Raw genomic sequence first — 24,030 nt, 5'->3', positions numbered from 1 at the left:
TGAGCTTGCATCCACCATTGGGTAAAACACATCATTGCTCTATTTCTGACCAAAACACCCATTTCCTTCTCATATTAAAATTCTTGAACCAACAAAATATATATATATATATATATATATATACAAACAATATATTAGTAATTATAAGAGCTTGAAAATTTTCTTATAAACAACATTTAAAATGTGATTTTCAGGTAAATAATTTGTTTCTCTGAGTAACATTTTATACAATAACTACTCATTACTCTTGATAAAATAACATATAGTTGTCTATAAATAAATATAGTTATACATCATATTTTATATTTTAATATTTGTATACAAATTTTTAAGATAATTTAAATCAAAATTAAATTTTTATAATGATCAATTAAATAAACTTAAACCACAATCCAATTATAGTTACCACTTATTTTAGGATATGATGTTTTTAAATAAAATTATAGGTACTATAATAATTACTATTGCTAACCAGAATTTTATTATTCAAAAGGTTCAAACGCTTTTCATATGGTATAATTTTATTGTAAAATTATTAATTGAGTATCTCTTAAATTAACAAAAATCATCTAGTTAAAACTAAAATTGTACTGTAATAATATTTTTAAAGAATATTTTTTAGTATATTAAATTATATATCTAATAAATAAAAAAACTTATTATCTTCAGCTATATCTTAAGTTATTATAAAAAATAATAAAAGAATAATACAAAAATTTATTCTCATATGATGAATCCTTAAATTTCTATCGTTAAACTATATTAATTATATTTAATATTTTAATATATTTTATAGATATAATTTATAAATAATAGTTATATTATAGTATTTTTTATACAAATAATTTTAGTTATGTTTTAATATTTTTATACAAATTATATAAACTTAAAAAGGTGTGGAGTACGAGGAGTATGTCATCTTTTAAATTACTTTTTTAGGATTTTTTCTAAAACAGAATTTTTCTGTTGTTTAACTCAATGTTTGACTTTTGTTAATTTCTTTTTTTATTCTTTTTCTTTAATTCGTCATGAGAGTTCTTTCATGAAACTATCGGAATTTGGGGAGATCCTGACCATTCATAACTTTAAAGGAATGTATCAATCTCAAGATTGTGTTTATATGTGAAACAAAAATCAATTTCGTGGAAAGTAAGTTGAGATAGATATTGTCATTTTGCGGATTAGAGGATTGTTAGTCCAACAGGCACAACTGGTGGATTGACTTTAGCATGGAAGGAGGGCACAACAATTGAGATTCTTGCTGAAAAAAAAAATTTCATAGTTGTCAACGTAACTGATCCTGCTTTGAACTGTTCTTGGGAGCTGATTGGGATACATTTAAATAGCTTGGATGAAATTCGGTCTACCAAATACACAGAACTTTTCTTTTTTGTACAACATTTTCTTGAAAAGGTTTTCATTATGGGTAATTTTAATGCTATAATAAGCCTCGATAAGAAGGAAGGAGGGGGTTAAAATCAATTTCATCTATTTCTGAATTTGTGAATTTTATTGATGGCGGTGGATTGAAGGACTTGGGTATGATAGGGAGAAGGTTTACCTGGGAGAAGGACTTGGGCTTGACCGTGCACTTACAAACGGTGAGTAGATGGCTCAAGAGAGGTGGATAATCATTGCAGAAAATGGTTCAGATCATGTGCCTATCCTCTTTGATACAAATCCGACCATGAAATTTCAGGAGAGGTGAGTAATTATCACTGAATCTTGGAAGGAATGGGTGAATGGCTTAACAATATTTGTTTTGGTTAAAAAATTGAAGCATTGTAAGCACCGTAATGTTCAATGACAGCAATAGAACAAATTTAATTCGAAGAAAGATATTGATAAACTTACATCTTAGCTTGAAATCCTCAAGAAAGGAGGATATTATAGGAGAAGAACAGATTGAAGTCTTGAAAAATAAACTTGAGGATGCTTACTTTAGGGAGAAAAGCTATTGGAAAGAGAAATCTCGTGTAAAATGGCTAAAAAAAAGAATAGAAATATAAGTTTTTTTCACCAATCATTCCAATCCAAAATTCGGAGAAATAAAATTTGGAAACTGGAAAATAATGATGGTACGTATACTATCACCTGTGAGAAAATTGCACAAGTAGTTGAAACATACTTCAAGGATATCTTCACATTAATTGATCAAGCTAATCTGGCATATGCATTCGAAGATTTTGAAACCGAAATTTCAGTAACCATGAACAGAAAATTAATTAGACCGGTCTTTTTTTATAAGGTAAAACGTGCGGTTTTTAGTATTCACCTCCAGAGCGTTCCTGGTAATGATGGATTTACGGCTAAATTCTTTTAATTCTATTGGATTTTAGTAGGGAGGATATGTTTCTAAGGTTGTTCGCAGTTTCTTTGTCAATGGTAGACTACTCAAAAGCTTCAACCATATACAAATCTGTCTCATTCTAAGATTCCTAATGCAAAGGATATGACACAGGTTAGACCCATCTACCTTTCCTCAGTTGTGTATGAGATTATTTCTAAAGTACTAGTTCATCGGCTACAGAAATTTATGACTTCGTTGATCAATCCTAATCAGAGTGCCTTCATTAAGAGTAGATTAATTTCAGATAATGTCATAGTCGCTCATGAATGTATGTACTATCTAAAGATAAAGAAAAAGGGTCTATCGACTGAAGTAGCTATTAAATTGGATATGAGCAAAACCTATAATCGTGTTAAGTGGAATTTCTTTTGGTTCATTTTGGAGAAATTAGAATTTGAATCTAGGTGGATTGGTTCGATACATACAAGAGGTGGTGACTACAGTTTTTTACTCTGTCATTATTGAAGGTCAACATTTTGATTTTTTAAACCAAATAGAGGTATCTATTAAGGAGACCATCTATCTCCCTACCTTTTTCTTTTCTGTGCAGAAGAATTGTCTTTTTTGCTAAACAAGGCAAAGCAAAACAGTCTCATTGAAAGTATTCAGATCACCGAAGATGTTTTACTGTTAATCATTTATTGTTTTCGGATGACTCAATCCTTTTTTGCAAAGCGTCAGAAAACAGTTATAAAAATATTTTCAGCCTTCTTCAGTCATACGAGGAGTTCAGTGGTCAAAAAGTTAATTTGCATAAATCAGCTCTATTCTTTAGTAATAATATTTCTCCTGTTACTTGATTACTACTGGCTCAGAAATTGAAAATTGCTCATATTGGTGCACAGGATAAATATTTGGGTAGTCCATCTACAGTACAAAAAAAAAGCCACCTTCGAAAAACTCATAGACAAAGTGAGGAAGCGAGTTCAAGGGTGAAAAAAAATTTCTCTTTTCTGCAGGCAAACATGTTCTAATCAAAGTTGTTGGAGAGACTCCCAATTTATTCATTATCATGTTTTTGTCTTTTTGACACTTTAATTAGAGAGATTCACAACATACTCTCCCAATTTTAGTGGGATAAAAAAGGTACAGAGCAAAAAATGGCATGGATCAGTTGGAATACTATGACTAGACCGAAATTGGAAGGTGGACTAGGTTTTAAAGATCTAGGAGCTCAGAATTTGGCGCTATTAGCAAAACAATGTTGGAAAGTTGTCTTTCAATCACAATCATTCGTATCTAGACTTCTCAAAAATAAATATTTTCAATACAATTCTATAATAAATGCAGAGATCAGAGTAGGACATTCGTGAGTGTGGTATAGCATATTGGAAAAGCGTAAAGTTATTGAAAAGGGACTGGTTTAACGAGTTGGTGATGAATCTAGTACTCAAATCTTCAACAATTCTTTGGATTGCTCTTCTACATCCTTGTATTGTCCTTTTATTTGAAACTTTCAATCTGGTATCCACAAATTAAGAATGAATAGGATTAGGATTGAGATATTCTCAATCCGCACGTAAAATAAAATTAAGTATATATAAAATCTCAACTCGCAAATAAAATTAGCATTAAATCCAAATTTTATCTTATTTTTTTCATTATCACTCCTAAGCAAGAGAAAATGCGGTTTTAAATTACAGCTATACAGAATTACAGATAGAATCAAATTTCTGCACAAAAATAGATCAAAGTCTCAAAAAAAAATTTTAAAAATTAAGAAAAAATCAATAGCATGCCACGCAAGTTTTGTGAAAACTGGATTGTATAATATTAGTATAGATAATGTTGTCTTATATATATACACACAATAAACATAAACTTATTATAGTGGTTAAATTAAAGAAGTGTAGGTAGTACACTAATTATGAAAATATTAGGTTTGACTTCTCCCAGTATCTCTTGGACTTTGAAACATGCAATAGTATAATTGTTACGGTGGGTAACTGGAGATTGATGGGCTGGATGGCATTGGTTGGCCCAAAATGTGTGAAGGGGGAAGATGTCGAATGAATATGCAACTCGGGAGGCTCCGTCCGACTTGTTTGTGCGAAAAGATGGGGGTGGTACCTGCAAAGACACTCCGATGCCTAAGTTAGCAAGGGTGTGAGCAGGTCTAGAGAGTATTGGGCTTAGAAATACCTGAGGGGTGTCAGTGTATTTATAGTGGTGAACTAATAACCACCGTTGGAGTAGTGCCATATTTTTAAGGTGGTAACTATCCCATTATCTTAGGGAAGTTAGGATATGACTCGTAGAAGTGGTTAGAGAGATTCTAGAGGCGGTTACTCATTTGAATGAGTGCTTATCTGCCAGCTAACCCTCGTGCAAATATAAATGTTCCTGCCAAAAAGAGGCCCTGGCCTGGCCTACAAATTCGCTGTAAAATACTAAAATGATATTTGGCTTTATTAATTTATTCATTTAGAATTTGTGCTTTCCTTGTCAAAGTAAGTTACAGTACTCTACATATGATCTGCATAAGTTAAATTATCGCAAAACTAATATTCATTGTTTTTTAAGATAATAGAAACACACGCAGCATCAGTTAATAACTACTGGAATGATATAAGTGGCTCTATTGTAGGATACACGAAGGGTATGTAAGTATGTAATTGGAAGTTTATTTGTTGATATATAAGCATATATGTCATTTATTTAGAACGTATAACAACCACATATATATATATATATATATATATGAATGCAAATAATATATTAGTAATTATAAGAGCTTGAAAATTTCCTTATAAACAACATTTAAAATGTGATTTTCAGGTAAATAATTTGTTTCTCTGAGTAACATCTTATACAATAACTACTCATTACTCTTGATAAAATAACATATAGTTGTCCATAAATAAATATAGTTATACATCATATTTTATATTTTAATATTTGTATACAAATTTTTAAGATAATTTAAATCAAAATTAAATTTTTATAATGATCAATTAAATAAACTTAAACCACAATCCAATTATAGTTACCACTTATTTTAAGATATGATGTTTTTAAATAAAATTATAGGTACTACAATAATTGCTATTGCTAACCAGAATTTTATTATTCAAAAGTGTACAATTCTATTGTAAAATTATTAATTGAATATCTCTTAAATTAACAAAAACCATCTAGTTAAAACTAAAATTGTACTATTGTGTAATAATATTCTTAAAGAATATTTTTTAGTATATTAAATTATATATCTAATAAATAAATAAAAACTTATTATCTTCAGCTATATCTTAATTTATTATAAGAAATAATAAAAGAATAATACAAAAATTTATTCTCATATGATGAATCCTTAAATTTCTATCGTTAAACTATATTAATTATATTTAATATTTTAATATATTTTATAGATATAATTTATAAATAATAATTATATTATAGTATTTTTTATACAAATAATTTTAGTTATGTTTTAATATTTTTATACAAGTTATATAAACTTAAAAAGGTGTGGAATATGAGCAGTATATAATCTTTTAAATTATTTTGTTAGGATTTTTTTTAAAACAGAATTTTTCTCTTGTTTAACTCAATGTTTGACTTTTGTTAATTTCTTTTTTTATTTCTTTCTTTATTCTTTTTCTTTAATTTGTCATGAGAGTTCTTTTATGAAATTATCAGAGTTTAGGGAGATCCTGATCATCCATAACTTTAAAGGGATGTATCAATCCTACTCTCCATAGATTGTGTTTATATGTGAAACAAAAACCAATCTCGTGGAAAGTAAGTTGAGATAGATATTGTCATTTTGCGAATTGGAGGATTGTTAGTCTGACAGGTATAACTGGTGGATTGGCTTTAGCATGGAAGGAGGGCACAGCAATTGAGATTCTTGCTGGAAAAAAAAATTTCATAGCTGTCAACGTAACTAATCCTGCTTTGAACTGTTCTTGGGGGCTGATTGGAGTACATTTAAATAGCTTGGATGAAATTCGGTCTACCCAATACACAGAATTTTTTTTTTTGTACAACGTTTTCTTGAAAAGGTTTTTATTATGGGTGATTTTAATGTTATAGTAAACCTCGATGAGAAAGAATGAGAGGTTAAACTCAGCTTCATCTATTTATGAATTTGTGAATTTTATTGATGACTGTAATACCCGGTCTAACCAAAATTAATTAAATAATAAGTTAAGTAGGAGGGAATATGGTTGGAAGATTTGGTAATTGGAATTTGATGATTTAAATATGATATTTGGATTCAGTGAATTTTTCCGAGTCAGAAAACATAGTTTTCTGCGTAAAAGCACGCAGTGGAATTTTGACCGGAAGTACCGGCTGAGATTTGTCTGGTACTACAGCTGAAAAAAATTGATTATGAGTAAATAAGATTAAGAAATGAGGAATTATAATTAGGGGAGGTAGAAATATTTGAAGTGCGATTTAGAGCGCTAATCTTAAAGGTTTTGGGCCAACGGACAAAAAATAAGTGAACCGGGCCTAAGTGGGCCCAAGACCCAATATATATAAACATTAGTTATGAGCATTTTAGCTCATTTTGCCCTAAAGAAGGGGTGTTGGGCGCTGAAATTGGGAAGAGAGAAGAGAAGAGAGAAAACCTAACTCTCTTTGATCTTCAAACCACCATAACTTGAGCTACGGAGTTCCGATTGACGAGCCGTTTATGGCCACACATCGCTCTTCTCATCCTCTACAATTCTATCTAAGTTTTATGGTGAGTATTCCATTCATCTCTGTCCAGTTTTCGAAATTTTCTACTGTTACACGTTTTTGGGTAGTTAGTGTTGAAATCTTGTGATTTTGGGTGTTTAGGGATACTCCAACATGGATTCCAAGTAGGTTCTATCCCTACTTCATATGGGCTGAGGTAAGAAGTGCTCAAACCCTTGTGATTTGTCATTTTTATGAGCCCCAGGTTGATGTATGTATGTGATATTGGTTATGTTAGTGTATTTGATAATCTTGGTGCACAATTGGGAGATTGATGTTGCTTGAGGAGCTTTGGTGAGGCTTGGGACTAAGATTGGTAGAGACTTCTAAAGAGGAGACTCAATTGATTTGGCTACAAGAGGTACGGTTTAAGTTTCATTTAAGTACCGTGTGGTGTGATGAGAATTCCTAGGCTAGATGCCCTAGGATTAAGTTTGGATTGTGCAAATGGTTGGTGCTAATATGCATAGTTGGTATGTAATGTGAATTAATGATTGGGTTGAGAATTGTGTGGCCTTGTATGCTTGGTGTATTGAAAATTTGATGTATTGGGTAATGAGTATTGATTTGTGGTTTATGCATTTAAATTGTAAAATTGGGCCGGAGGCCGTAAATTTTGGGCCGGAGGCCGGAAAGAGGTAAGGAAGGTAAGTTGATGTGTGCATTGTATGATGATACAAGTGATTGGATGAATTTCAGATAATGAATATGTGAATGATTGGGTTGGTTATTGAATAATAAGGTTTGAGGAGTTGAAGTGTGGAATTTGGCAATTTTGGGTGAAATTGTATAGATGAGGTATGTTTGGTTTTGGTTGAGGTATGTTATGTGGTCATACATGTGATCATGATTATTGATGCCTTGATGGTATGATGATGCATGAGAGATATGTATGTTGTGATATATGCTTGAGAAATGATTAAGGTTGATTTGTGGGTGAAACCATGTGATAGTGAGTATGATATTGATTATGTATAATGATGATTGATTGGGAATAGAATTGTTAGAAATTGGGATGAGGAAGGATGTTTGACATGTTAATGTGTTTGTAATTTAGCCATTTGTGTGAAAAGGGTAAAAATGGTTATATGGCAGTTTTGTGAATTGTGGTAATGTGTTAGTGTATGAGTTGAGGAGGCTTATTGTCGATTTTGATATACTTTGACTGATTTCAAAGAAAAGGGATGAAATTGGCATGTTTTGGTTGATTTTGAAAAGAGTTGGAAATAACTTGTTTTGAAAATGGCACCTTGCGGTTTTGAGTGAAAACATGGTTTTTGGGCATACTTTGACGGGACATAACTTGGACTGTGAATTTCTGTTTTGTGCCAAAATTGTTTAAAAGTGAAATTGGATCCAGGATGTCCATGCCGTTCAAAGAACGGGCGAAAAATGATTTAAGATGAGAAAGTTATGTCCGTCGGAAGATTGGGGGTTGAATCCGTGAATTCTGCAGCTTTTAACTTAGAAATTTTTTTTAGCAGAATGACCCCCCATGCGTAGGCGCACTTGGCGCGTACGCGTCGTTCTTCAAGAAGGCATCATCCACGCGTGCGCGTGGTGTGCGCGTGCGCGTCGATGCGTGACAAATAAATTTTTTGTTGGTATAGAATGTATCAAGTGATCAATCGTAGTATAGTCTAAACCAACGTGAAATCCATCATCAAACAAATCTACAATCTATATCCGAGAGTATTAATCTCCCGAGTCGTTCTCCCTTGGAATTGCCAAAGTATGCATCTTATTGATTTAGTAAGCTTTGTTTGAGTTCTTTGAAGGTCTTAGCAAGTAATGAGGAACAAACAATCAATTATCAAAAGGACTTGACTTAGGGTTGGCATTAGAAATCTTTATCATTATAGTTCACTCAATGTTGATAACAATTAGGCCTTGCTCCATTTAGTCATCCCCTAAGTATAGAGGAAAATCAAATGAGAACAATCAACTTGAGTCACAAGTCCTAGCTTCACCTTATGGGAATCTAGCTTTAGTGCACTCCAAGTCAATTAGCAATCCCTAACTCTCAATCAACTATTGAGATAGCTATTCAATTTCTTCCAATGACCAAACCCTATGCCAAGTGCAAAAATTCTACTCCATAACTAGTATTGACATTTTATCAAACATGTAGTGAGCAAGAAGGAAGGTCATAGTAAAATGAGGAGAAAAGTAGAATTGAAGATATTGCAATACAAGGAATTAGCAACAATGAGGATCAAAATCTCAAAATATCAATGAAATCCTAAATTCATAGAGTTGAATCCTAGATCCAAGGAACTTTAGCAATTACAACTACAACTTGAAATTGGAAGAGAAAACCTATTACATGAACAAAGTGAAATGAAAGTTGCAATGGATCTCACCAAGGAATGAGTAAAAATCCAGAATTTTGATGAAGAAGAACCCTAGTAAGAACTTGAGAGAAGTTGATGAATCCTAGAGAGAAGTTGGAGTTTCTCTCTCTAACAATGTAACTAACTCCAAAAATCTCAAAAACTAGAAAATATGAACTCAGTCCCCTCAACCTTTGCCCCCTTGGTCCTCTTATGCCTTTTCCCGCCAAAGCATTCCTCAAAAGTAAGGATCTCTAACCAACTCCACGCCTAAGTCACGTGACTTCTAAAAATATCATACTCGAACATCGGCGCGTACGCGCAAGGTACGCGTGCGCGCCATGGATGCGGTTTTGGAGTGTGCGCGCAGGCGGAACGTACGCGTGCGCGTCCATGAGGATCCTGGCTCAGCCGCTACTCCAGCCGGCTAGTGGCTTGGCTCTTAGTCTCGGCTTCACGTTGCTCTCATCTGCGCAGGCGCGTCAGGTGCGCGCACGCGCCCATGCGGAAATCTCCAATGCTCAATTCTCATGCTTCCTTCCTTTGCACCCTTCTTCCTTATCTTTTCCTGTCCATTCCTACTCTATGTCCTGAAACCACTTAGCGCACAAGTCACGGCATCGAATGGCATCAAGGAGAGATTAGAAATGTATCTATTTTAGTGCAAAATAAGCATGTTTTCCTTCATGAGGCAAAACTAGGAAAAGAATGCAAATCCTTATATTTTCATGCAGAAAGTGTGTGAAATCATTGATAAACCCTTTTGAAATTAGCACAAGATAAACCCTCAAAATGGGGTTTGTCAATGCGCTGCACCCAATGCCCAGCCATTTTCCCGAGAGTTGTGCCAGTTTTGTGCCAGGGGCGCAAATGCACCCACGCGTACGCGTCGTCTGGCTGTGTTTCAATCCGCGCGTCCGCGTGTATGACGCATACGCGTCGATGAGCTTTGTGGCCATCCACGCGTGCGCGTGAAGTACGCGTGCGCGTAGCCATGTTTTCATCCCGAAGTTGATTTGTGAGTTTTAAAAGCTAAATTCCATACTTTTAAGCCTCCGATCTCACCCCTTATGTATTGAATCATTATGATATGCCTAGCAAAGAGGAAAGAGCTAGGGGATGTGGTAACTTGCGAATGAAGCAAGGGAAAAAGTTGTGATCAATGATGATCAAAGATGATTATATGAGATATGGAGGATGGCGGTAGAAGTACCGTGTATGCCATGAGCCGAAGGGCTATAATTATTGATAAATGGTTGGTTCTTGATTGAATCATGAGCCGGATGGCTGAGTTATTGTCGGATACGGCGGAGCCATGTTGATAAATTGGCTAGTTTTGGATTGAACTGTGAGTCGGATGGCTGAGTTATTGCCGAGTTAAAGCAAAGCCATTATGGATTATGGCTGAGTATAAAGGCATATATGATAAATGAATAATGATGAAAAAAATGTTGAATGTAAGCATGCTTGTGTTTTCTCTCTGGTTGTAAGGGTGACAGGGCACCGATACCCTCTAATGGCGATAGGGCGCAGATACCCTCTAATGGCGACAGGGCGCAGATACCCTCTAATGATATTAATACGCAACAGAGAGACTGTGCCCGGGTTAGCTACCAGACACGTCGGGTTGGCTTGATAACCGACAGATGATATCATCAGCCATAGGGCAGGCATTCATCATTTGCATATGTTTGAATTGTTTGGGTTTGCCTATTTGTTTTGGATTTCTACATTATATGTGCTATGTTACCTGATTATATGCTACTTGTTCTACTTGTACCTTAATTGTGTATTACTTGCCTGTATTTCTTGTGTTTGTACAACTGTGAGGCCCCTCATGTTGGTGTCGGTGGAGGTTGAGGGTTGTTCTTGATGAGATGAATTGATGATGCGATTGCATGATGATGATGATCATTGGTTGAGATGATTTGAGCTCCCTGGGTAGACGCAGTGATGTGGTTTCACTAGCTCCAGATGAGGGTATGATGTAGTGATATAGAATTGCTGAGACAGTACGACTGATGATGGTTTTGTTTATGATTCTGAATCTGATTCGTGGGAGAGTCAGCGAGTTGGGAATCATATGAGATATGAACTAGATTTTAGTATCCCCTTACGACAGATGCCTATTTATGGATTAGTGAGAATCTAGGCTGGATACTGGGTGAAAAGGAGTTTAGGATGCTTAGTGAGTTTTTATTGCAGTGCATTGTATTTATTTGACACTTTTACCGTACTGGGAACCCATGGGCCCGGGGTTCTCATTCCGTATATATCTCTTGTTTTTCAGATACAGGTCCAGGTGCTCAGAAGTGAGCTGTGGTTCACCTGAGAGACGGCGAAGATATTTACTCTCTCTACTTTGTGTTTTGCTTAGAATCTCTCCACCTTTGTTTTTGAAAAGATTATATTATGTATTGAACTCTTTTGGAACTTGCCTATAGAGGCTCTTATGTTTCCATTGGGAGAGATTAGGATATACTGTTGTCAACTACTTTCATACTGTACCCTAGCCGGCCTAAACTTCGCGGGCCGCGACTAGTGGCTATTTACTTATGCTATAAATATCTATCTGTTATCTATCTCTTAATCTCCTGTATGCCTTGTCCGTATATCGCATTCGGGTTAACAGTTTAACTTTTCGTTGTCGAAACGTGAGTGATACGTCTTCGCGATTTTATTTCTACTCTTTTCAGGCTTCTCGATTAATATTCCTTTCGAATTTACCTATATTTATATATTAAAAATCCACATGAGAGTCGTACCACCATAATATCATTGACTTATGACTCGAGTATAAGGATTTGCATATTAGGATGTTACAATGACAGTGGACTGAAAGACTTGGGTATGATTGGGAGAAGGTTCACCTGGGAGAAGGACTTGGGCTTGACCGTGCACTTACAAACGGTGAGTGGATGGCTCAAGAGAGGTGGGTAATTATTGCAGAAAACAGTTCAGATCATGCGTGATGCGCCTATCCTATTTGATACAAATCCGACCATGAAATTTCAGGAGAGGTGGGTAATTATCACTAAAGCTTGGAAGGAATGGGTGAATGGCTTAGCAATGTTTCTTTTGGCTAAAAAATTGAAGCATTGTAGGCATCGTAATATTCAATGGCAGCAACAGAACAAATTTAATTCGAAGAAAGATATTGATGAACTTACATCTTAGCTTGAAATTCTCAAGAGAGGAGGATATTATGGGGGAAGAACAGATTGAAGTCTTGAAAAATAAACTTGAGGATGCTTACTTTAGGGAGAAAAGCTATTGGAAAGAGAAATCTCGTGTAAAGTGGCTAAAAAAGGAATAGAAATACAAGTTTTTTTTCACCAATCATTTCAATCCAGAATCCGAAGAAATAAAATTTGGAAACTGAAAAATAATGATGGTACGTATACTACCACCTGTGAGAAAATTGCACAAGTAGCTGAAACATACTTCAAGGATATCTTCACATTGATTGACCAAGCTAATCCGGCATATGCATTCGAAGATTTTAAAACCGAAATTTCAACAACCATAAACAGAAAATTAATTAGACCAGTATTTTTTTATGAGGTAAAACGTGCGGTCTTTAGTATTCACCTCCAGAGCGTCCCTGGTAATGATGGATTTATGGCTACATTGAGTAAATTCTTTCAATTTTATTGAAGTTTAGTAGGGGAGGATATGTTTCTAAGGTTGTTCGCAGTTTCTTTGTTAGTGGTAGACTACTTAAGAGCTTCACCCATATACAAATCTGTCTCATTATAAGATTCCTGATGCAAAGGATATGACACAGGTTAGACCCATCTACCTTTTCTCAGTTGTGTATGAGATTATTTCTAAAGTACTAGTTCATCGGTTACAGAAATTTATGACTTCGTTGATCAACCCTAATCAGAGTGCCTTCATTAAGGGTAGATTAATTTCAGACAATGTCCTAATCGCTCATGAATGTATGCACTATCTAAAGACAAAGAAAAGAGGCATATCGACTGAAATAGCTATTAAATTGGATATGAGCAAAGCCTATAATCGTGTTAAGTGGCATTTCCTTTGGTTCATTTTGGAGAAATTGGAATTTGAATCTAGGTGGATTGGTTTGATACAGGAGGTGGTGACTACAGTTTTTTACTCTGTCATTATTGAAGGTCAACCTTTTGCTTTTTTAAACCAAATAGAGGTATCCATTAAAGAGACCATCTATCTCCCTACCTTTTTTTTTTCTGTGCAGAAAGGTTATCCTTTTTACTAAACAAGGCAAAACAAAACAGTTTCATTGAAAGTATTCAGATCACCAAAGATATTTTACTATTAATCATTTATTATTTGCAATTACTCAATCCTTTTTTGCAAAGCGTCAGAAAACAGTTATAAAAATATTCTCAGCTTTCTTCAGTCATACGAGGGGTTCAGTGGCCAAAAAGTTAATTTGCATAAATCAGCTCTATTTTTTAGTAATAATATTTCTCTTGCTACTCGATTACTACTGGCTCAGAAATTGAAAATTGCTCATATTGGTGCACAGGATAAATATTTGGGTAGTCCATCTACAGTTCATAAAAAAAAGTCACCTTTGAAAAAATCATGGACAAGGTGAGGAAGCGAGTTCAAATGTGAAAAGGAAATTTCTCTTTTTTGCAGGTAAACATGTTCTAATCAAAGTTGTTGGGGAGGTTATCCCAATTTATTCATTATCATGTTTTTGTCTTTCTGACACTTTAATTAGAGAGATTCACAACATACTTTTCCAATTTTAGTGGGATAAAAAAGGTACAGAGCAAAAAATGGCATGGATCAGTTAGAATACTATGACTAGACCGAAATTAGAAGGTGGACTAGGTTTTAAGGACCTAAGAGCTTAGAATTTGGCACTATTAGCAAAACAATATTGGAAAGTTGTCTCTCAATCACAATCACTCGTATCTAGACTTCTCAAAGATAAATATTTTCAATACAGTTCTATAATAAATGCAGAGATCGGAGTAGGACATTCGTGAGTGTGGCGTAACATATTGAAAAAGCATAAAGTTATTGAAAAGGGACTGATTTGACAAGTTGGTGATGAATCCGTATTCAAATCTTCAGCAATCTTTCGGATTGCTCCTCTATATTCTTGTGTTGTTCCTCTATTTAAAACTTTATTTCAATCTGATATCCACAAATTAAGAATGAATAGAATTAGGATTGAGATATTCTCAACCCGCACATAAAATAAAATTGAGTATATATAAAATTTCAATTCGCAAGTAAGATTAGGATTAAATTCAAACTGACGCCGGGACGTAGCTTGAGTCACCAATCTTGGCGAGGTTAACAACCCCACTATGGTGAAAATAGCCATAAACCCACTTTGGTCGGCCAAGCCAAGGATGCACCTCTTACTCTCAAAGAGTTTAGAGGAAAATAAGCACACAGCTTATTTCATATTCAAAAATAAACTTCAACTCTATTTTATAAATAAAAGGTACATGAGTTATTTATACTAGTAGCAGAAGGAAAAGCCTTCATAACTTGGACGATGTGGGACTAAAACATAACACAAAGTTCACTATCCTAAACAATATGGGACTTGTATTCCCTTATTACAATTAACTAATATAATTAACCTACTAACCCTACTTGCTCCTGCGTCATTCTCCCTGGGTTGAAAGAACTCCTACGTGAAAAGACTTGTGACAGCAGATAATCGATCTCATTGATGAATCCACACCAAAAGATTGATTGATCTCATTGATGAATCCACACCAAAAGATCCTATTGGTGACTCCACACCAAAGACCCGCACTCACAAATCGAATAAAATTTTATAAGATCTGTGGCAGTAGACGATCTCATTGACGAATCCACACCAAAAGATCCCATTAGTGAATTCACGCCAAAAACCTGCACCACAAATCAAATAAAATTCTACTAAAGTAAGGTGAATCCACACCAAAAGATCCCATTAGTGAATTCACGCCAAAAACCTGCACCACAAATCAAATAAAATTCTACTAAAGTAAGGTGAAGGCCACGAGAACCGACCTTGCTCTGATACCAAACTGACGCCGAGACGTAGCTTGGGTCACCAATCTTAGCGAGGTTAACAACCCCACTATGGTGAAAATAGCCATAAACTCACCTTGTTCGGCCAAGCCAAGTATGCACCTCTTACTCTCAAAGAGCCTAGAGGAAAATAAGCACACAGCTTATTTCATATTCAAAAATAAACTTCAACTCTATTTTATAAATAAAAGGTACATGAGTTATTTATACTAGTATCAGAAGGAAAAGCCTTCATAACTTGGACGATGTGGGACTAAAACATAACACAAAGTTTACTATCCTAAACAATATGGGACTTGTATTTCCTTATTACAATTAACTAATATAATTAACCTACTAACCCTACTTGCTCCTGCGTCACAAACTCTATCCTATCTTTTCTATTATGACTCCTAAGCAAGAGAAAATGCGGTTTTAAATTACAGCTATACAGATAGAATTAAATTTCTGCACAAAAATGGATCAAAGTCTTAAAAAAATTTTAAAAAATTAAGTATAAAATAATAGCAGTATAGATAATGTTGTGTTATATATATAACACACAATAAACATAAACTGATTATATTCTAGTGGTTATATTAAAAAAGTGTAGGTAGTACACTAATTATGAAATTATTAGGTTTAACTTCTCCCAGTATCTCTTAGACTTTGAAACAGGCAATAGTATAATATATACACAACAGTTTCATTTAAAAAAAATTATTTCGAAAGAAGGTGAGGATAGAAGAGACATTTTCAGATATATTTTATATATGTGTATATTATAATTATTATTTGTCAATTTTTGATGGTTAATTAACATTTTTTTATTATATATAAAGTTTAAATATTATCCAATTATATATGAAGAATGTTAGAGGATAAGAGAGATTATCAGAATTTATTATTTTTGGTCATTAATTAGTTATTAATATTTACAAATATAAAAAATATATTATTGTATTATTAGATTAAAAAAGCTAAACTAAATAAATTAAATTAATAACTAAATAATAACAAAAAATAATAAATTTTGATAGTTTCTATATTTTTTATTATATATTTATACATTTTGATAATTTTTAAGTATCAAATTTAAAAATTAATTAATTTTACTTATGTGACAATACATAATTAATTATCTATAAAAAAATTTTTGCACAACACAACATAAAAATTAAATTTATATATATTTAATTGACAAAGTGGTATCCTTAGTTGTTGCTGGTATTGACTGGTTCATGCCTAACACAACTTAATCCAAAACAAATTTGTTACTTGCAGAACATTCTTCAACAAATTCAATTAAATGGATCCGTAACAAACTATAAAGTCCGATAGTATACTCTCTTGTTCGTATAACTTCAATTGCCGGCCTACTATAACTGCTTTATTTCACCGAATTAGTTTCCAAATAAATCAGGCACACGTACGAAAACGAATTGATCGATTTCTCACAAGAATTAATACAGTAGGTAATTCGACTAAGCTTCACTTGATAATTAATTAAACCAATATAATCTTCAAATTAATGTGTATCATATAACGTAACTGATAACAAGTTTGTATCAAGTTTGAATTTCTGATGATATTGCCACCAAGCCTAACATTCGCGCTTTATTTGGCGCTGTAAAATTTAGACTCCACCTAGCTAAGTACCTAACTATAGAATTAATTAGCTGGTAGCTCTATATACTTAATGGCTTCATGCGTGTAATCTTATATATAATAATAAAATAATTATGTAAGAGTAAGACCAAACTTGATGAACCCCGGTTTCCTATAAATATTTCAAATTACACATCCATTCTTCATCACAATCAGATCAAACAAATATAATCACTTCAACAAAGCTTTCCTGTCTCAAAAGCAGAAAATGAATAAGTTGTTGAAGACCCTTTTTCTTGTGTCCATGCTAATAATGGCATTGGCAATTACTATGCCAACAAGAGTAGAATCTAATGAGAATGATGAGGAAGCAAATTCTCTGAGAGGAACAGGCCGGTTCCTGTCTCAAAGAAGCAGCAAGGCAACTCTGACATGTGACAGAAACCCAAAGGTTTGCTATACCATAAGAGGGAGTGGAGGTCCTAATTGCTGCAACAACAAGTGTGTCAACTTCAACACAGATGAATTGAACTGCGGAAAGTGTGGGAAGAAATGTGGATATTCCAAGATATGCTGTGAAGGTAAGTGCATCAATCCAAAGACTAATGAGAAGCACTGTGGCAAATGCGGCAACAAGTGCAATTCCAAAGGCTCTTGTGTTTATGGCTTGTGCAGCTATGCTTAGAAGTTTACAACAGAATCGGAATAATTAATGGGTGAAAACTCATGTGCAGTCGACTTCACGTGAAGTTAATACTTGAAAGCCATTAGATGAAAATTTAGTCAAACAAATCAAATCATCTAACAGTTCTTAAGTATCAATTTCATATAAAGTCGACTTCATCTGAATTTTCACCTAATTAATGTGTGTGGTGGCAACTTGATCAGTGCTATTGGTGTTGTATAACATTTTATTATTTGCATTATTTGTTATTTCTCTGCTGAATTGGTGTAATTTGAATTGTGTAACATTATTGCAATTCTTTAATTGTACGAAAAATGTAATGTCTCCTTTAATTTATTGTTTGTTTGTTGTTAATAAGTACAGCTTGTAATTTGTTTATCAAATAAATGAATGCATCTACTCCATTGTTTTTTAATGTAGTTTATTTTGAAGTCGTGCATGGAGGTGCATGAGTTCGTCTCTTGGGGACAGAGATACATATCAGAGACATGATGGTGGATTTACTTTAAAAAAAATGTTATTGAGAGCTTTACTCCCTCAATAAACTATATCTCTTATTATTAGATGAATTAGAATTACAAATACCTACATTTAAAAAAAAATAAGTAACAAATAATGATAAAAAGAGTAACAAAATGAAATTATCCAAAAGATTATTCAATTGTCAATTCAGGAAAATAAGTTAAATAATTGTGGTATTCTCTAAAATAAAATCAACATGTTTCATGTAATTATCATATAAAAATATTAATTACGTCAGTATAAATGAAACTTATGTGTTAAGACTTACACTCATGTCCAGATTGAAAATGTGCATAGCATATAGAATAAATATAAAAAAATTAAAAAAAGATTTTTTATATAAAATATAATATTTATTCTCTTTATATTTTTATGCATTTTCAATATGCATTAGAATAAGCATCAAGTGTTAAATGTAGCCTTTCATAAAAGGATCTATCTACACATTTCATAGTATTGTTGGTTGAACATTCAAATATGTAGTACTTTATCTAGTTTCACTTTCATAGAAATTTTTGGTAAAAGTTCTTGGTTCACTTCTTTGTATAATTCTTGTAACTATCAAAGCTATTCTATATAAAAGTGATAAAATAAATTGAAAGAAATTTAGTGTATAACTTTTTACTCCTAAACTATTTTCTTTTATAATTTTGTTATTTTTAAGATTTAAATCTATTATTATTTATATATTATCATGACTAGTTTTACATATATTTATTACTATTGTTCACATTGAAAATATTAAATTTTGTGTCTATCAATCTATTAGTCTACATAAAGATTATAAGAGAAAGACAACCAAAAAAAAAAAAGATTATAAGAGAATTCGGCATCCAAATATTTATACCAAAATGATCCCTCTTCTAATCTTCCCTTAATTGTAAGTTTGTAACCTCCATATACAGATTAAAAAACACTACTTCTTAAATAATATTCCATTATACATAATTAATTAGTTTTCACAAATAAAAAAGTGCATTAGCTAATGCATAGATAAAAGTCCAAAAACTAATCACTACGTAATTAATCCACTAATTCTTATTTATAATTAACAAATTTGATGGAAAAAGTAGACGAGGGACAAATAATTACGTAAGTTTCAATTTGCAATTCATCACTTTTTCATTTTAGTAAATTTCAATTTCATTTTCTTCTATCACTTTCTATGTTAATTACTTTTTCTTATGTTGAAGAAATAAATAATGGTCCCAGACTTGGATTTAATTGTTGTCAAGAGAGAAAGAAGAAAATTGGAAAAGAATTAATTATTATACTATAATGTGACTAGTGTTAATTCACTTTTTAATTAAGAAATTTGTATAATAATATATAATAATAAACATGAGAATAATATATAATGAAGACGATAAATACTATTATCTTAATGTATTAGTAGTCTTGATTTAAACAAAAATTTTCATGAATATATTTATATTAATATAAATTAAAAAAGAATATTTAACAAACAAAAATTATACAACAAACCCCTTTCAAAAATAAATAACATGGTCTAAACTCCAAAATCCAAAGTCCAAAAAAGTCCAAGGTCCAAACTATACTTACTTAATTAGTTATTCGAAGAAACGAAAAACGAACGGTTAAATGGCCCAGTAACAGACTCTGAAGTCAAATTCGTATACTATGCTAGCTGTCTTCAAACAAGTTGGCCAATCTATAACAAACTTTTCTTGAACCAATGGTATGTGCGACTGTGCGTCTGTAACGGCTTTTCTGAATTTCATAGAAATCATACCTATCTGAGCTTGAGTTTTTCTTGTGATTAGCATTCGATCTATAGATTTATTAGTTTATTAAATAATTACCACAACTTGTAATCAACAGGGGCGGAACTTGAAACAAAATTTTGGGAGAACTAGATAGAAAATAATTGTCAAAATGTTTTTGATATGAATTCTATTTGAGATAAGTTCGTCTAATCTCATCTCTCTGGTTTGGGTGATATTGCCAAATTTAAAATCTTTTTTCAGGATCTGTTCCAAAAAGTTAAGGTTAAAGTCATGAGATGTAACTTTTTGAACTTTTGAAGGTTATATCTCACTTTTTTCGTGATTCATTAAAGTAGAACTATCTACAGGTATTGATATTGTAAAATTTATATGTTCTCCTTCTTAAATATTAGCCTTCCTCTTAAAAAACATCAATCCTTTGATTTTTCATTATTATTTTATATAAAAATTTAAATATATATCCTGTAAAATATGTAAAGAAGAAGTTAGAAGGATAAATATTAAAATTTATAATATTTATTGAATTTTTTTATCAATTTATACAAATACAATAATATTAATACTTATTGAATATTCTATTATTTTTATCATATAAAAAATTAAATAAAATAAATAGTAAAATATAAAATAATATTAAATTAAATAAATAAAAAATATCTAACTTTTTATATTTGAACTTAAAGATAGAGAGAGTGTTGTTTATTGAACTTATTAAATACTTTAAGTCATAATAAAGTATTTAAGTCAATTGAACTATTTTTTATTTTTTGAAAAAATACTACTAAATTTTTTATAAAAAATTTGGGGGGTCATGCCCTCCTTGTCTGAACTAAGTTCTGCCACTGCTAATCAATATATTTAATTTGAAGTGTATATTATGTATTCATTTCCTATATATATACAGTTGTTTCATCACAAATATCTATCTATTTTGGATATATACGTTTCCTCCTCCAATATAATTTCAACGTAACTAACAAGTATGTACGAGATTTGAAGTTCTTATATTGTCAACAAACAAGCCTAATTCGGGTTTTGGCCGAAAATTAAATGCAGACCACCTAAGTATGTACCTAACTAATAAACCGGTATGTAGGATTAATTAATCAGTTAAGGTCCTCATCCATGTAATAATCTTACCCTAATTGACAATAATTAAGACCAAACAAGCATGATGAATCCCCGAATACTTCAAATAGTGTAATTCTTCCTTGCTTTCTCTCCCTTTTACTGTTACATTGAACCTTGGAATTGTTGTGCTGCTGTTCTTTGTGCTCATTACGTATAATACAAGTCACTCTTGAATTTTCATCCTTCCATCTAGCTTTTCCTGTCTCCTGACCTATACCCTGTCTATCAAAAGAAAATGAATAAGAAGTTGAAGACCCTTTTCATTGTGGCCATGCTAATGGCTTTGATGGCCATGACAGTAGCATCTTTTGAAACCAATAACAATGAGATCAACGAGGAACCAAACTCTGTGAGAGGAACAAGCCGGTTCCTATTGCAGAGAAGCAGCAAGGCCACCGTGACATGTGACAAGAACCCAAAGGTTTGTGATAGCACTAATTGCTGCAACAACAAGTGTGTGGAGTTGTCAACAGATGAATTGAACTGCGGAAGGTGTGGGAAGAAATGCGGACATTCCAAGATGTGCTGTGAAGGTAAGTGTGTCATCCCAATGACTAATGAGAAGCACTGTGGCAAATGTGGCAACAAGTGCGATTCCAAGAGCTCCTGTGTCTATGGCATGTGCAGCTATGCGTAGTTATTATTCATTTTTATTCTTTGCATTGACTAGTATGATTTAATTTGGTGAAATTATAGTAATAATATTGTAATTTTTTTTAAATTTCATTGTACCATAAATAATTAAATACCGATCTCCTCTGTTTGTTGTTAAGTGCAACTGGTAATTGATTGTTTTTCAGATAATATGTACTTCATTATAAATTATTGTTCCAAATTGTAGGAATAAGTTAAAGAGTGTTAAGTTTCACTAATAAAAGAACCATTTATGTAATATGAGCCCAATAATCCAATATATGTATGTGAAACAGTTAAGATTCACCAAAAGAAGAGAAGTTAAGAGGGATGGAAAATGGAGAATGAGAAGAGAGAGAAACTGAGCTTGCATTAGAGCCACTAAGAAGAAAGCAACAGAGCTAGAATTCGTGAAATGAGCAAACCAACTGTTTCAGTTAGAATGGATAAATATCTCCAAACTAACTAACCAAACTGATATCTCAACCGTCCGTAACTAAATACTAACTACCTAACTTGTACATCAAGCTAACAGAAACACCGCAAGATATAATATTATAACTCCAACAATTATGTCAATAAAAAGAAAAATTTTTGTTATACCATCCAAAAGACCAAAACTAACTAACTAGCTAATAACTTATACATCAAGCTACCAGAAACACGGAAAGATAGCATTATAAGTCCAACAATTATGTCGATGAAAACAAAAATCTTTATTATACCATCAGGATATAAGTGAAAATTAGAGAAGAAAATTTTGAAATTTAAGTCACTTTTTATTTAGAGGCTACGAAATTCATTCTTTTAAAAACTCGACGAAATAGGTTAATTAGAAATCGACTATTAAATTGGTATAGATTAGGGTAAAAGTTTGTTGACAGTTAACTATTGAAAAACTAAAAATATCAGTCAAATAAATGGTTAACCGATCAGATCAGTATAATTTTTTAGTGATTAACTAATTTAAAATAATAAAATAAAAAAATTATTTTTCATAAAAAATTATATATTTTATATATAAATATTTTTTTTTTATCATTCCAGTTTAATCTCCGATTAATCTTAGTTAAACTTTTAAATATTTGAATCTTTTAACTCTATGGATTCAATTAGTGGTTTGGTTTTTCAAACTTCAGCAAAAATGTACTAGATGTTCTCTCATGTTTTTGTTTGTGTAGATTGCATAAGTTAACCACATCTTTTCTCCCATTTTCGTATCTTGAAGTCGCAAGAATGAACCTATTTTACCCTTTTTTTGGCTATGAAAATGTGCCAAAATAGATAATCAAAATTTTATTTTGACTCACATAACTACTAAAAACTTTATAAATTTTGTTTTATTTAAATGCACACATATTTTTTTTGTTTAACACTACAAAAATACAACTAAATATAAAAATTGGTAAACTAGTAAATAAATAATTTTTTCAATTGGATAAAAAAAATCACCATACATATGTTTTATTTTTTATTTTTTAATATTATTTTATATTTTAATATATATTTTATACAAATAATTAATTAATTATTAATTTTTGTATTCATTTGGTACGGGTTGAAAGGAGAATTAGAAACTCGCCGGATCTTTGATAATGACGAAATCGGATCTTTTTAGAGCAGTAAAGACACTTCATGTCTAAATTAAAATAGATCTAACTTCTAAGAAGTGTAATTGAGAGTCAGAAGTATGTAACATACCTAAAAGAGTCCTTAACCTCTTTTATATAATTTATGCTATTATCTTATTTTATTTTTTTTTTATTAAAATAAAAAATATCTGAGTTTAAATATTGATTAAGAGATTTGGGATTGGCCGGTTTGACCGCAGAAAGACCGAAAAATCGGGTCGCAATTTGGCTGCTTAAGGGACCTAAGGATTAGGTTCAGAACAAAATTTATTTTAGTATAGCAAAACTTGTTCTCTCTGATTTTTGGGTTGAGTTCATATACAATGGAGTAGAAAATAAATTTGTGACTTATACATTAGATACAAGTACTAATGGAGTTTGTACTTTGTAGTCGATATTTTATTTATTTTTTCAAAGTCTATAATATTTAATTATATTTATTATAATTTATATCCTAATGTAACTCACATTTATTTTACCTGTTGACCAATATGCATTGAATGATATTTTCATGTGATGTCTTAGCTATAAGTTATGTACATTGAATGTAACTTTTTCTTAGCATTTGAGGCTCGTGTATTATAATTCGTTAATTTTAAGTTTGCACCATATTTAATGGCCGTTTCATGTGATGTCTTTAAGTTATGTACATTTCCTTTAATCCATCACAGTGTTTTATACTATT

The 24,030-nt window shown here is 32.1% G+C and overlaps 2 protein-coding genes across 2 annotated transcripts; both read left to right on the top strand.

Annotated features, from left to right (window-relative positions):
• The first annotated feature begins 17,216 nt into the window (after positions 1-17,216).
• Positions 17,217-18,035, top strand: LOC130976858 (stigma-specific STIG1-like protein 1). The gene has a single exon (XM_057901797.1). It carries the CDS (start codon positions 17,264-17,266, stop codon positions 17,678-17,680), a length of 417 nt encoding a protein of 138 aa, XP_057757780.1. The 5' UTR covers positions 17,217-17,263; the 3' UTR covers positions 17,681-18,035.
• Positions 18,036-21,239: 3,204 nt separating this feature from the next.
• LOC130973405 (stigma-specific STIG1-like protein 1) lies at positions 21,240-21,718 on the top strand. Its single transcript, XM_057897901.1, has one exon. The coding sequence runs from the start codon at positions 21,317-21,319 to the stop codon at positions 21,716-21,718; it is 402 nt and encodes a 133-aa protein (XP_057753884.1). The 5' UTR covers positions 21,240-21,316.
• Positions 21,719-24,030: the final 2,312 nt, after the last annotated feature.

This window comes from Arachis stenosperma, chromosome 4, assembly GCF_014773155.1.
Source record: "Arachis stenosperma cultivar V10309 chromosome 4, arast.V10309.gnm1.PFL2, whole genome shotgun sequence".
Lineage (NCBI taxonomy): Eukaryota > Viridiplantae > Streptophyta > Magnoliopsida > Fabales > Fabaceae > Arachis > Arachis stenosperma.
The sequence above is the reverse complement of the archived record's forward strand: the minus strand, read 5'-3'. Positions and strand labels throughout refer to the sequence as shown.

What these genes read in the sequence shown, in the direction of transcription:
- LOC130973405 (XM_057897901.1), top strand. Translation starts at nt 21,317, where the DNA reads ATGAATAAGAAGTTGAAGACCCTTTTCATTGTGGCCATGCTAATGGCT.
- LOC130976858 (XM_057901797.1), top strand. Translation starts at nt 17,264, where the DNA reads ATGAATAAGTTGTTGAAGACCCTTTTTCTTGTGTCCATGCTAATAATG.